The sequence below is a fragment of the Pelodiscus sinensis genome, chromosome 1 (assembly GCF_052426305.1).
Source record: "Pelodiscus sinensis isolate ZL-2025 chromosome 1, ASM5242630v1, whole genome shotgun sequence".
Lineage (NCBI taxonomy): Eukaryota > Metazoa > Chordata > Testudines > Trionychidae > Pelodiscus > Pelodiscus sinensis.
Window position 1 is genome coordinate 36464633 of NC_143052.1, and position 15814 is coordinate 36480446.

General features: G+C 38.2%; 1 protein-coding gene across 3 annotated transcripts in view; it reads right to left on the bottom strand.

Moving 5' to 3' along the window:
* Positions 1-1090: 1090 nt before the first annotated feature.
* The window catches only part of BRD1 (bromodomain containing 1), a 104644-nt gene continuing 89920 nt past the window's right edge, over positions 1091-15814 (bottom strand). For all 3 annotated transcript variants that reach the window (XM_075927836.2, XM_075927827.2, XM_025182856.2), the window contains 3 exons: positions 11390-11499; positions 9423-9577; positions 1091-2560 (listed from right to left, as the gene is read on the bottom strand). In XM_075927836.2, the coding sequence (XP_075783951.1) occupies positions 2377-2560; positions 9423-9577; positions 11390-11499 (449 nt within the window). In that variant the 3' untranslated portion in view covers positions 1091-2376. The remainder of the gene's footprint in view (positions 2561-9422; positions 9578-11389; positions 11500-15814) is intronic.

The following is a 15814-nucleotide window of genomic DNA, read 5'->3' on the forward strand; positions in this document are numbered from 1 at the left end:
TGTGGTCTTTCGCCAGAAGCAGAAAGTGGTTTTTGGGTGGGTGAGGGGAATAGGACAGTGATATGGAGAAGATATCGGTTAGAAGGACAGGAGAAGATATGGTCCATCAACTAAGGACCAATCTTGAGGCCCTATTGCTGTTCATTCCCTGAGGAAATGAAACCTCAAGCAACTTCTTTAAGCAAGGTCTAGTTCCACATAGTGAGGGATCCCTGAAGAGAAAGCAAGAATTTGTCCTTTTTCTGAACATAGAACATTGCTGGCATGGTGATTTTAATTCCAACATGAACAGTCTTTGGCATTCCAGAGCTCTCTGACCAAAATACATATAGGACAGTTCTTTCCAGAATGAACAATTTCACAAAGATTGTGTTGTCTTCTCTATCATAGGCCATTTGAAATCAAGATTGGATTTTTAAAGTAGTGTTCTAATTCACATAGGAATACCTTCAGGTAAGTTCTGGGCCTTGTGATATGTAGGTCAGTCTAGATGAGCACAGGATTCCTTCTGGCCTTATACCCTCTTTATAAAATAGCCAGAAAGGGATTAAGTTAATTACATGGTCACTACTCCTTAACAATCCAATTTACATCTTAGAGAATGGACACTAAATCAAGATTCCACATGGGCCAAATGCAGGACAAAATTATCAGTTGAGAAAATGTTTATTTCAAGTTTCTAAGGGGATATTACAAACCATAGAGAATAAAAACATCGGAAAGTATTTAAAAAGTAATTGACTGTCCCTTTAAAATAAAGATCCAAGCAAGTTTAATAATGCAGAATGCTATTCAATGATTTTTTTTTTAAAAAAAAAAGGCTTAAAAAGTATTGGTTTTTCTGTATTCACTAATCCATTATAAAAAAAGATGGGCATAAATACTTTGTGCATTCATATGCATTATTTGGTGTTGCATATTATATAAGTTGGTACAGTATTTAAGATATCACTGCAAAAAAGAGTTCAACGCAGTACAGTGCATTTATAAATAATGGAGTCATTATAAATCACATTGCAAACATACCTTGCCATTTTCATTGTTACAAATTCAGTATTTCAGTGAACGTAGGAATAAAGTAGCTACAACAATCAATATCTTGACTTTATTTTTAATATAAAAAATGCAGTTCTGGAAACCCCCTTTCCTTCTTTACCCTCACCCATACATAATGCTTTACTTCTTAAAAATAAAAATAAAGTACTAATTCTATATACATCACATGTACCATACAAAAATGTATCCAAAGTTTCTATTGCTACCAAAGTGTTCTAAATTAAAAGTTACATAAATCCCCTCATTGGAAACAAAAGGCATACAAATTACAAAAAATCAAATTACACACAAGCCATCAAGTCATTTTATACAATTTCCAATACATTTTTCTCCCAAAGCAAGTTGTCTTCTGACGTGCCTGTATAAAAATGCATATCAATATATTTTGTCAAATTTATTTCTCGTTATAAAGCAAATTAATACATTTTCTACAATAAATAAAACAGGGAGGCACATATATGAAAAAATAAAATCTATGGGAGATACATGGGATGGTTTTGAAAAAATGTGCTCACTGGCTTTAAGCCAAGTTTGTTTAAAACAAAATTAAAAAAAAATCTAAAAAAGTTATTTTGGGCAATAATGGAGTATTTTTTGGTGATTTGCAAGTGATGTACATAGCATTTTACTCTTGATGCCCTTCTCACAAAGTACCCTCCAAAATAATGTAATTTCCTTTCTTAAAATACACATTTGTTATTGTAAATTTACATCAACCTTAAATATGTGGTACTTTGTGCAAAGAGCAATGATTTTACACAAAATTAAACATTCACAAGTCTTTCAAAAGCTACAGATCAAAGAAAAATGATACAAGCAGCACCATATTGTATAATATATGATTTAGTCAAACATATCTTTGATGTTATTTTGATATTAGGCTATAAGATTAACTAGGCACCTTGAGCTGGAAGATGGCGCCTATGTACTTTACTTTTTTATTAATACATGTAAAAACCATGGAAATGAAAACCTACGCCCTCCCCATCAAAATTAAAAAAGGGAATTAAAGAGCTACCTCTAAAATCAGAATAAGTTAAGTGTTGAATATACATATATGTACAATTTATGAACACTATGAACAAGACATTTTAACAGATTTAGTGGAAAATCCTCCAAACCACAACACGATGATAAAATCATTAATCTACATGGCAATGGTGATCTAGAAAAACTGCTCAACTGTTTGAAGTTTGCAGAACTCAGCCACTGAATCAATGATTAAGGAGTTGTATTTTCAATACATTCTTTTAGATGAAGAGGTTATTAATAAAGTTCAAGTCTATGTGTGGTTTGTTTCTTGCCTTGGTAGCACCTTCGTTAGTCAATATCACTGAAGTCACTGACTGGCTCTCCATGGACTCTACTTAAATGAGTCATAGCACGATCAAAGGCAATTCTCACAGCTTTACGAATGCTTGAGTTTCGACCTTCCATCATTTTTAGTTTGTCAATGGTCTCATCAATCCCCAAGGGGATCATTTTGGATTTTGGAAGCCATTGCCTGTAACAAGATAAAATAAATTTTAGGTTAAATAAAGCACAGATTAACAGAATTATCTTTACATAGAAGCACTACATAAAAGTTAGTGTAGCCCTCATGAAGGGTGTCAAAACAACTTCTCTTAAAAAAATCCAATAGCAAAACTCTTACCAAAGATTGAACACCTGTGTTTCTAATGTGGAGGGTTAAAGAAATAAAGTAGCATCATTCTGTTGAACAAGCAAGTTTTACAAATCTAACATGCACCACAGGATTGTAATTAATAGAGAATAATGACTTTAATAGGTGTCATGATGATGCAAAATCATACCTAGCTATTAATACAACTCATGCTTAGATTAGGTAGTAATGGAGTCTGTCACCACTAGTTTCAGCTGTTTTACCAGGAGAATTTTTTTAAAGTTATCATTTTTCAATTTCTATTATTGGACAACGATTTTTTTCCAAAAATTGGGTTATTCCACACTCTTAAATAGTGTTAGTTCTGGTCTCCAGTGGGGAATTCCGTAGTCAGTGAAAGTATACTCAGTATAGCATTCTGCATTTACCCTACATTTTAATACAACCAATTCACTATCTAGGATAGAGAATTTGTGGCTCACTGTTCTACATTAGATAGAAATGTCTTGATCCAGGTTGTTTAAAATAAATCAATGCTATTCAAGACCTTGAAAAATAGTTTTGGTGTATGTGTGGGGAAACAGATGCATCTTTCAATAACAGCTCTAAGAGGAGGGGACTAGAGGTAACACTACCTTCCTTGTAGTCTTGCCCAATGGTTAGGGCACTGACCTGGAATGTGGGAAACCAAGGTTCTACTCTCTTTTCCTGATGGTGAGACAGAATTCAAATTTGGGCCCCCCTTGGCAGGCAAGCAACCTAAATACAAGGCTAAAATATTCTGAAATGGATGTCTCATTGTCTCCTGCTGAAGCTGAAAAAGTCAGAAGTTCATCCAGTCCTACTAGGTACAATAGTTAAGGCTATAACATTAACAGTTGCAAAAATAAAGAACTCTGAACTACAGACTTACAAATACAAGAAGGATCTCTGTTTACATAAAATAAATAAGTACTTTTAGTTCTTTAGAAAGAGGTGTTCATTTTAGTCATCCCAGTTTTCTTTGGCTTAGATACTGGGAAGATATTCTCACTAGGTAAATATGAAATTATATTGAAATTACTTTATTTCAAAACAATCTGTATGTTTTATAGTAAGGGGTGGCAGAAAGTTATGCTTCTGAAGAGTTAAACTGCTCAAACTTGTAAGATGAGGGAGCCCTTTTAAAACTGAAAATGAATCAAATTAAGTAGCATCCTTTAATGAAGAATTTTTGTTAAGTGATTATTATTCAGTATTGCTGTAGTACCTAGGAGCCCCTAGTAATAGAACAGGGCACTATTGTGCTAAGTGCTGCACAAATAGAACAGAGATGGTGCCTACCCCAGAAATCATATAATCTAAGTAGAACATGAGGAACAACAGATGAATATAGAAAGACAAACATGGGAGTACAAGGTAATGAGACAATATTAGTCAGCAAGATAGACAGCCACCTCAATATACCAGCAATCTAGCCATTGTCAAGGCTACTGTAGGCAAAGAAAATGAGAGTTCTAAAGAAGGATTTGAAGAATGAACTTTGCAGGTGTTCATGAGGAGCACTTCTCAAATGCAAGATAAAGCATGAAGATGCTTGTTTGAAATGGAGGTTGAAACCATAGGCCAAAAAGATGCAAGGGTCAACACCCTAATAATGAAAGAATGGGGACAGGCTATGAAGTACCTTGAAAATGAACAGCGTACATCTGCCTTCATAAAGAATGGGGAGTCAGTGCAGGTATGCAAAAAGAGGCAATATTGTCAAAGTGAGAGGCTAGGAAAGTAGCCTTTGCAGAAGTTTTATGAAGGGGTACCAATGGGACAAAACTGCATTTGTGAAAGCCAGAGAAAATGATGTTACAGTACTTGATATGCAAAATGATGAAAGCTCGCATTAACAGGTGTGTTGTGCGCAAGACACAAGAAGTCATTCTTCTGCTCTACTCTGCGCTGATTAGGCCTCAGTTGGAGTATTGTGTCCAATTCCATTTCAAGAAAGATGTGGAGAAATTGGAGAAGGTTCAGAGAAGAGCAACAAGAATGATTAAAGGTCTAGAAAACATGACCTATGAAGGAAGACTGAAAGAATTGGGCTTGTTTAGTTTGGAAAAGAGAAGATTGAGAGGGGACATGATAGCAGCTTTCGGGTATCTAAAAGTGTGTCACAAAAAGGAGGGAGAAAAATTGTTCTTCGTGGTCTGTGAGGATAGAACAAGAAGCAATGGGCTTAAAGTGCAGCAAGGGAGGTTTAGGTTGTACATTAAGAAAAAGTTCCTGTCAGGGTAGTTAAACACTGGAATAAATTGCCTAGGGAGGTTGTGGAATCTCCATCTCTGGAGATATTTAAGAGTAGGTTAGATAAATGTCTATCAGAGATGGTCTAAACAGTACTAGGTCCTGCCATGAGGGCAGGGGACTGGACTCGATGACCTCTCAAGGTCCCTTCCAGTCCTAGTATTCTATGATTCTAAGAGTTTTAGTTGTGAAGTGGTGCTGTATCTTAGATACATTATTCAGAAAGAAGCCACAAGATTTAGACACAAACACAAAGACCTACAGAGAGGTTTGGGTCAAAGATGATGTCCAGGTTATGGGCCTGAATTACATGCAGGATGTTGGTGATGTCCACAGTGATCAAGAGAAGAGGTAAATAAGGGAGGTTTAAGGAGGAAAGATTAAGAACTCTATTTTAGCCATGCTGAGCTTCAGTTTGTAGCTAGACATCCAAAAGGAGATTTCAGTGAGAAAGGCCAAGATTTTAATTCTGCAGGAGATGGATCTGGAGAACAGAGTTACAAAATCTGTGACCTAGAAATAGTAGCTGAATTTGTGTTTGCAATTTAGACTGCTCAAGGTATGTCTAGACTACATCCCTCTGTCACCAGAGGCATGTAAATTAGACATACTGACATTGCAAATGAAGCAGGGATTTAAATTTTCCATGCTTCATTTGAATAAAAATGGCCACTGCGTTTTGCCAAGTCAGCTGTTTGTCAGCAAAAACCGGCTGTCAAGACGGGTATCGGATGACAAAGAAAGCCGCTGTCGGCCGATCCCTTATGCCTCGTAAAATGAGGTTTACAGGATCGGCCGACAAAGACTTTCTTTGTTGCCTGATCCCTGTCTTGATAGCCACTTTTTGCCGACAAACTGCTGACTCGGAAAAATGCAGCGGCCATTTTTATTCAAATGAACCACGAGAGATTTAAATCCCCACTTCATTTGCAATATCGGCATGTCTAAGAGGGATATAGTCTAGACATACCCTCAGATATTAGGTATAGCGGTAAAAGTGAAGGGGATCAAACACAGTGTCCTCAGGCACCTGCACAGAAAATTAGGAGGAGGAGGAGAAGGTGATCATATAATCATAGGGTTGGAAGAGACCTCAGGAGGTCATCAAGGTCTCATCCACTGTAATCCCCCGGTCCTTTTCTGCAGAACTGCTACTTAGCCAGTTGGTCCCCAGCCTGTAACAATGCTTAGGATTCTTCTGCCATTGGGCTCTACAAGTTCGCCAGCTTTCTAACCACCTTACAGTCCATTTATCCAACCCATACTTCCCTCATTTGCAGGCAAGAATATTGTGGGAGACTGTATCAATAGCTTTGCTAAAGTCAAGGTATATTACATCCACCGACTTCCCCATGTCCACAGAGCCAGTTACCTCATCATAAAAGCTAATCGGATTGGTCAGAGATGATACATGGAAGTATTGCTCAAGGAAGAATTGAAAGATAGGACAAGAACAAGGGGAGGACAGTCAGAGAAGCCATGGAAGGACAAGATTTAAAAAACACACAGTTGATGGTTTTGAAGGCACCTGCCACATCATGGAGGATTAGGATAGAATAGTGGTTCTATGCTTTAGTGAGAAAGAAGTGAGAAACTTTGGCAAGAGTGGTTTCACACTGGACTGCTGAGGATGGAAAGGGTCTAGGATGGAACTGGAGGAGAGGAACTCTAGAGAATGATTAAAAATAGTGTTTTAATGAGCTCAGAAACAAAAAAGAGAATGGAAACAGGATCATAATAAAAGAGGCAAGTAGGGTCAAGTTGTTTTTTTTTTTTTTTTTAATTGGGAAAGATAAAAGCATGCTTGCATTGTTAGAGGGAAGAGCCAGAAGAGAGCGAACATTTAAGCACAAGAGAAAAGCAGAGGATAAGTGTGATATAGGGATGTTAAATTTAGATTAATTGGCTAATCGAATAGTTGATTCAATTTGCATTGACTGTTCAATTAGTCGATAAGGGCATCTCTGCCTTTGAAGTGTAGCAATAGCCCCAGAGCAGTCCACTGCTGGTCCTGTGCTCCCTGATGTGTTTCAAAGCCACAGTGCCACATGGAGCCTGGAGTGAGCAAGGGGAGTCCCCAGCTGACTCTGGGCTCCACATGGTGCTACTGCTTTGAAGCACTCCCTCCTCTTTCCCCCTCCCCCTTGCTGCCTCTGATAGAGGCAGAAGAGGGGGAAGAGGGAAGCAACTAGTCGACTAGTGTGTCGACTATCCGGTAAGCACTTGCTTATTAGATAGTCGACTAGTCGTTCACATCTCTAGTGTGATTCAGGGAGTACTGAAGAATGGAATGAAGTCAATGGGATAAGCAGAGGGGTTAGAGTAGATAAGAAACTTCTGTGTCTGACAGGGAGAAAGATGGAGGGCAGCTGAGTGGAAAAGAGGGGGCAAGGTCACTCCATATTTTTTAAAAAGATTGGCTAGACCCTGTGAGAACAGAAAGGTTGAGGCAGGAGGAGACGAGGATTTGTGGAATGACTAAAAAGTGGTGAAAAATTGGTGGAATTACTGGGTGGCTGGGTATGGGATTCAATTAAGTTGGAGAAGTAGAGTTACTTATCTACAAAGATGGAAAAACTGAAGGAAAAAAGGACAAGTTTGTAGTGAAAATGGAGGTCATTTACCTATAACTGGGGTCTGAGATGCATAGTCCCTAGCCATATTCAACTGAGGGTTATACACGTGCCTAGAGCCAGAGGTTTTCAAAATAGTAGTGCTCAGCGGTTTGCACATGTGACCTTGTATTGCCTTGTGGTTTTCCATGAAGTTCTGCAGTTTCTTCTCAATCGCAGTCCTATAGAAGATCCATAGCACAGGCGAATTGGAATAGATAGGCATGATATCTCAAAGAACCTCCTGCCACAGGTAAGTAATATCTTCTTGGAGTGATGGTACCTACTGTAACTCTACTGAGGGTGATTGACAAATACCTAGATAAAAGGAGGGTTCAAGGAAGATGGCAGAACCATAGACTGGAGGACTGCTGCACTGAATTAGATGTCCATCACAGAAACATGTATCTTACATATGTTTGCACATATGTAGCACAACATGAAGTGCGGATGTGTTTGACTGTTGCGCTCTCATAGAATAGGCCCACATTCCATCTAGTTGCGAGAGCCCTGACATGGAGCATCACTTCTCCCAGGAGTCAATGGTACTGGACTAATTATGGGATTGGAACTGGTTAAGGCACTTGTCTTGGAACCAATGAATCAGATGAAGCCAGCAAAGCTGAGGCAGGAGAGGCATGCCAATCCAATGCTAGTACCAGTGGATTTGGTAAGTCACGTGGCCTCTTATTAATCTTGTGCATTTTGGAGCACAAAGCACCTCCATGTCCAGAACTCATAGAAGGAGCAGTGTCCTTCTTGGATTTAGAGAAGGACTTATTTCCAAGTTTGTGTGTGTGTTTCTAGGGCTCATATCTGTAGCACTGGTACCAGCATATCTGGAAGGAGGCTCTGCTATACGGAAAGTGGTTTTTGATTGCTTAGGCCAGTGTAAAAGGGTGCTTCACCAGCCAGGATCCAATTCACAGACTATGGCTATCTCATGAATTGTTTCTTAAGAAGAAAAACTTGGCCTTCCTGTGTACGGGTAGAGAAGGAAAGGCAGATATTATATGTGGAAGCACTTTGAGCTTCTCTCTAACAGTAAAAATAGCACTGACGTTCATTGCTGATGGAAAAGGAGTGTGGGCAGGAAGCAGAGATTTTGCATCATGGCATCTTTGGCATAATCCAATACACAGACATTGTGGTTATGGGGGTAAATTCTCTGGCAGGAAAAAAATGCCAAAGGGGCTTTCCAAGTCCTTAATTATAAGAATGTCTAGAAATTACCAAAATACAACAAATAAAAACCAAACTATGAACAAAAACAAGGTTGTTTCTGAAAAAGCAGCACTAAGAATGAGGTCCGTAGAAGCTCCAATCTGGACCATGTAGCAGTGAGAAGGAACTGGAAATGCAGCCAGTCCACCCCGCCCTCAGGCAAACTACGAAAGATTGCAAGTGTTCATGAGTGGAATGCCGAGCAATACTACTTTGAGAAGCTCTGGGCGCATGCATGTAACCCTTAGTGGAATAGAATAGGATCCACTAAGGAAAAGAAAAGGGAGTTATACACAGGAATGTAGACTTTATCCTCCTTCAAAGCAGGTTTTGCAATTAAAGGAATAATTTTAATATGTCAATATCAAAACAATAACTGTTCTGATCCCAAACCTATACTAAGGAAGTATAGTGTCCAGTTTATTGTCATATTATTCTTCAAAACTGGCCTTAGTACCTTTTAGCAGATTCAGAAATGCTCAACATTAAATACACATTTCAGTTTATATATGGGGAGAGAATGGTGTTTCAACTTTCTTTTAAAATTAAAATACGGTTTACTGCTTTGGATTATAAATCAGCGCATTAAACTAGATGTTTCTTATATTTAATTAAATAACTATACATACCAACTTCTTTTATTGTCAAAAAACAAAACTAAGAAAAGCCTCTCATCAGATTTGGTCTGCATTTGTTCTCCAATTTTCAATACATCTAGAGGTGGCACTGGTATTGTAACACCATTGTGATGGCCGGCAACACGAGGCATCTTAGGGTCAATAATCTAAAAAATGGAAAAAAAGACATTTCCTAATTTTTTAAAAAAAAATCTGTGTTCACTAATAATTAAAGGTTTCCTTATTATTAATGTATTTAACTGGGAAAATATTGTACAAACCAAACAGCCAATGTGTATAAATTCAAGCCTTGTCTACATATAAATTTGTACTGATTTAATTAAACAACCTTAAACCTTTTTTTCGTTTAGTGTTCCTAAATAATTTAAGCTACACTGAAATTAATCTGCTTTAAAGCAAAATAAGATTGTACATTTTCTACCTGTTACAATTAAACCAGTTTAAAATCATATCATAACTTAAACTGATGCAATGCTGCATATAGAAAGGCCCGTAGAGGTCACTACTCTTAATTCAGAGCATCAAAATACAGTTGACATATTCACAAATAAAAGTTTAGAAACATGGACCAAGATTTTTAAAAACAATTTAGTGATATTTGATGCCTCAACTTTTGGTGTCCAACTGAAACACCTATATTGGGAGGCCTAATTTTCAAAATGTGGGTGATTTGACAATTTCTGAAAATTAGGCTACTTTAAAAGATCTCTCAGGTTGGGCACCCGAAAACTGATGCAAATTTGACTCAAAAATAACTAGTTGCATTTGAAAAATTTGGCCATTGATTTATGATGCCTGTTCAGCTCATCTGTTATCAAGTCTAGTACACTCTGTCTTTGGTAATGGTCAACACTTGATGCTTCAGAGGAAGGCAAAAAAACCTCACCCAAAATGCAACTAGTTAATCCTGCAATGCTGCACATGGAGGTTGAGAAAGAAATTCCTTCCTGGCTGCAGGAGATGCTCAGCAAACACAAGGCATCATGAGAGTTAGATATTATTTCCTGGCATGAACCTACTATGAACAGTCAGTCATAAAATTATCTACCCTATATTAAAAGACTAACTTTTAAAAGTATTTGAACAATTTATCACAATACTGAATGCCAGAGATTAGCTACTCACTGCAGGAAATAGTGTTTTCTCTCTGAATTATCCCTCTAACGCCATGGTTACCAACCAGTAGATCGCGATCTACCGGTAGATCTCAGGGGCGCTAAGAGTAGCTCTTGAGCCCTCTCTGAACTGCGCACCTTCGCAGTACATTTACATTAGATTTCCTCATGAAATGTAGGCGGAGCTTCAAGGAAGGGGCGGGGTAGTAGATCTTCGCCAGTTCTGAGACTTAAAAAGTGATCTTGGGTGTAAAAAGGTTGGAGACCACTGCTCTAACATTATTAATGTAATAGAATTAACTTATTCTCAAAGCTGTGTGAAATGGGACTGAAAAGTTTCCTCTATCTGCTCCATAATTTTGCATGTTTTAATTGAGCCTATACTACTCTTGGCAGATCCAAGGGTTACGTGGTGTGTTTTGTATAGGCCAAGGGAGCTACAGAAACAGCATTTCCTTACATTTGTTTTGCAACAGAAGACAGCATACAGGCTCCTATACTCATGAAAAAGTCAATCTGACATTAACTCCAATTTGCCTTCTTATAAACAATACAACATTCTCTTGTACAGAAGACACTACTGGATCTATCTTTTTTACAAGACAGATATTCTGAATCCTATTTGATGCATGTGTAGTGACTATTAGCTCAAGGGCTCACTGTCTGACACTCTACAATCTCCAAGTACTGAAGTTTCATGAAAAATATTATAAGGTAAACTGAAAATTCAACTCTTTTACTCAACTCTTCATTAGATCTTATAGGTCTGTTTATATACGGCATTTGGAAACAGTGAAATAATGAAGTTTCAGAGTAATACTGGTGGGTATGTTGTACACTCACCAGTGCTGGATAGGAAGGATATCCACTGCATTTGGCCCACACTACTTTTAGAGGCTCAAGAACAGATGTTGCAGCATCAGTTGAAATCCACATACTACTATGTCCAACTTCTAGGGAAAAAAATCATAATTAATGATTAGCAGTGTAAAGATTCAGAGCTTGGATTTTCCCTCTGCAACTCTTCACTATGGGTCATTTTACCAACTCCTATCTCACCGTAATTATTATTGTTAATACACTGCACCCACACCGCACCTTTCACCCAAAGATATTAAAGTACGCTAAAATCGTACGACTCACAAGATTTCTACAGGGTACTAATATTTTACAGACAGATTAACTAAAAGACAAAAGAATAAAGGCCAAGATTTTCAAAGCTGACTAGTAATTATAGGTGCGCCTCTGTCTTAAAGGGCCATGTTTTCAGAAGGTATGTGCCAAACACATTCTGATAATCAGACCCATTTAGTTTGTTCTGAACAGGGCACCCAAAAATCACTAGTTATTTCTCACAACCTTGGACATAGTTACTTGCCCAATGACATCCATCATGTTTATTGTTTTTGTGATCTACAACTTTGGATCTTCAAATCAACAGGGGGAGATTTAATGAGAAGAATGGTTGGCATCTGATGACTTATGACCATGGTTCTGCCGTGTACATGGAATACTAGCCTTTTGATTTACAAGACAATGAACCTGGGAGCAGAACCCTTCTGCTGTTCCTCTCCTCAGCTCTTTTCATCCTCCATTGATCCCTTGTGTTTTTCTTGCCTTTCCTTAAGGCAACTGTCAAAGCTCTCCTCTCTACCACCAAAGCCCAGTACAGGCTACAAGATAATATAAAGTTGCTGCAGTGCTTCCTTCTCCCCTGCAGGCAGCACAATACACATTTGAGGCTGACTAAAGCTACCTCCATCTGGTTCTCTCAGTTCCCCTCCATTTCCCTGGCAATCACCACTGGAAGAAAGGATAAAGACTGACTGACTGCAGGGCATAAGGCAGACACAGATCAGAGAGAAGATGGGTCTCAAAGATCTTCAGGAATGAGTGTGTGAACAGGGAGTAGGGAGCTAGTGACAAAGATTCTTCTGATGGGTTCTGAATCTTATTTTTATGTGGGAAAGTAGGTTGCGACTCAGAACCAGGAAATTAAGAAACTCAGACCTCCCGGGATGGTTCAGACTCTAATGGGTGAAAGTCTTGATAAGAGCACAAAAAAAGTTAGAGAAATCAGTCAGTCATTTTCAATTTCAGGTATTAGGGCAATACTTAGCAGGAGAATCTTTTGACATTCTAAGGAGGATCTGAAATGGCTGTTTCTCATTAAAACATGTTTAACATGCTTATCATCCAGTACAAATTAAGAAGATTGTTACAAAATTCCTAGGGACTTAGTTTATTTTCTGAGTGTAAGTATTACCCAGGAGATGCTGTAGAAAGTCAGAGGGTAATATACACTTTTAGAATAGAATAGTTCTAATAGTATTCTGATATACTTTCTTGGACAAAGTTTTCAAATGAGGGCATCTAAATCAATTTAACTTCATTTTCAGAGATGTTGGCACTCAGCACTTCCAAAAAGACGGGCTACTTATTTGGGAACTAACTTTGTAAAAGCACTCAGTACTGGCCATACTGATAACCTTGATGCCACCTACTCATCATCACATCATGATCAAGATGTCAGAAGCTTTAAAGCTCTCGGAACACAACACAATATGATTTATTGCAACATCAATGTAAGCAAAAAAAGCAGAGCCCAAGGCCAGTTTTTCAGGCAGTTTTAAAAAGTCTTGATCCAAAGCCCACTGAAGTCAATAGCAGTCTCATCATTGACTTCAACTGGCTTTGGCTCAGCCTTTGATTGCAATAAACTGATTTATTTCTGATGGCAAAATCCTGCTTTTTAATACTAAACAATTGATCCTTCAGAGAAAAGAAAAAATCTTCTCATTTATGTTCTTCATATGCAGATTTTTTTGAGAAACAGGAAAAAAATTAAGAAAATGTTATGCAATATTAACATACTTTGTCAAAGTCATACAGTATTCTTCAGTACATAAGTCACGAGAACAATAAGGATAGCCATACATCTTAGGGCTCTGATGAGAACATACGCTACTCTTTCAAGAGGTTAGTTATGGAAATAATTGTGCTAATTACTAGAGAATAATTTTGGCAAGATCTCAAATCTAACAAAATTGTCAGTCATTTCCAACATGATCAACAGATAAACTGGTTTAAGTAGATTCTCTACTGCTCTCCTCTTACTCCCATCTTGAGCTTCATTAGGATCCTAAATACTACAGATACAGGACCTAGATATATTTAAATACATACTTGTAACAAAATATATCTTTTAGACACAAAAACTGGCAATATTTTATAGCCTAACTGAAAGTTACACGAGACTAAATCTATTACGCTTATGAGAAAAACAGTACGAGGTCTTTTCTTAGAACAAGCTAACATAAGGAAAACAGTAAAGAAACTCACATTTCTCTCAACTGCAAAGTCAACGTAAAAGAAAATAAATTGATTTAAAGCTAAGAATATGTATATGCTCTTATTGCATATATGTGGAGTAATGTGGTAAGTATTCCTCTGAGAAAATTCACAGGATATAACCAACAGTAAAGTCTCATGAATACTACTTCTTATAATAGCACTTATATATACTTTGGTGACTGGGATGCTATACAAAATGCATGGACAGCAGCTGTTGTACATCGGACATCTGAAGAAGTAAGATGGTGCACTACTGTGGTTCCAGAAAAATTATGTGCCTAAGCCTGCCCATAGCTAGATACCTGCCAATATTTAGATACCTTAGCAGAAAGGAGTGATGGGGACCTGAGCTATCACTGGCTATTTTTCTTGAGGACAACAAATGATAAAACAGGGATGGAAGTGAAAGTGTCACATGGAAAAAAATCAGATAACTGGAATGGAACATTGGGCAGAGAGCCTGTGATAGCACCCACTGCTCCTCAAATGCATCTGAGGAACACTACCCAGAGGAACTCGGTTTGGAGGCATGACTGGACAAGGAAAATGAAATGAAATACATCTGTGTCAGGTTTCCTCCCCCTAATATGTACAGATTAAGGATGTTAAGTAACAGATTAAGGATGTTAGTTTATTAGTCGAGCAGTTGATGGAATTTCCATTGATTACTCGACAGGAACTTCTGCATTCCTCCTTTGAAATGTACAAGAGCCCCCACTGGAAACACTACCTTGGTGTTTGAAAGGGACAGCGCTGCACAGCTGATCTGGGTATCCACTGTGCGGCTGCCCCTTTGAAACGCTGAAGTGGCGTTCAAAGGGGAAGCGCTGCAAAGCTAATCCCAGGATCAGCTGTGTGTCACTGCCGCGCGCAGAGCCTGGGGTCTGCTGGGGACTCCCGAACTGGTTCCAGCACGGCATTTCCACAGACCCCAGGATCAGCTGGTATGTAAGGCATATAGCAAATGATACAGAGGACTGCAAAGGAGAGGAAGGATGGTTAAAGCAGATGAATACTGATGTAGAATGCGGGCATCCCAGCTTTAAAATGTACAAAAATTCCCAGCAGGGGCTCTTGTGCATTTCAAAGTGGCAGCACAGCATGCTAGGCAGAGGGGGGAAGGCAGTTGTGTGTAACCATGTGGGTTAACCGATGAGGCCAGGCTTATCAGTTAACCCTGTACACAAGTGGGAGATACTATCAAATTTGATAAAATTTCTAGAATCAGAATGCACTTTAATTGGGTCCATTACCTATTTCCATCATCAATGTGTGCATTGTGAATACACTGAAATTCATTACATTTTATTATGATTACAGATATAAATCAATATAAAAAGATATGCAGTAGAAAATTGCAACATTTCAAAATACTGTGCTAAGGTTGTTGAGGTTGTGCCTTGGGATTGTTTTATTCCATGTGTAGTAAGTACTCTTGGCAGTTCTGAAACCGTTAAAACAGCATAAGCTATTCAAAAAATATACCAAATACACTTTGCCTCTATTAAGGTTTCTGTGTGAGCCTTTACTTCTATTTTATGCATTTAAGATTAGCATTTTCACAAGTGGTACTGGATGTCCAACTTGAGATGCCTTAAAGGTGTCCCATTTTCAGAAAAAGCAGAGCACAATCACATTGAAAAAAATCAGGACCGGAAAGACACGGCAGTTTTGGCCAAAAATCTAGACAGCTCAAAATTGCTGGTCACTTTTGAAAATCTCACTCTTCAATTATGAAAGTTGTGTGTTAACTTTTTTTGTACTGAACTGTAGCATACAATAGGTAACCAAACTGTGGCCTCAGAGTTAACTTTTGTTGTGGCTCATTGGATGGAAACAGGACATTTCACTACATCTCCCTCTCTATTGCATTTCCCTAAGACACCAAAAAAACTGATCAGCAAAAGATGCTGA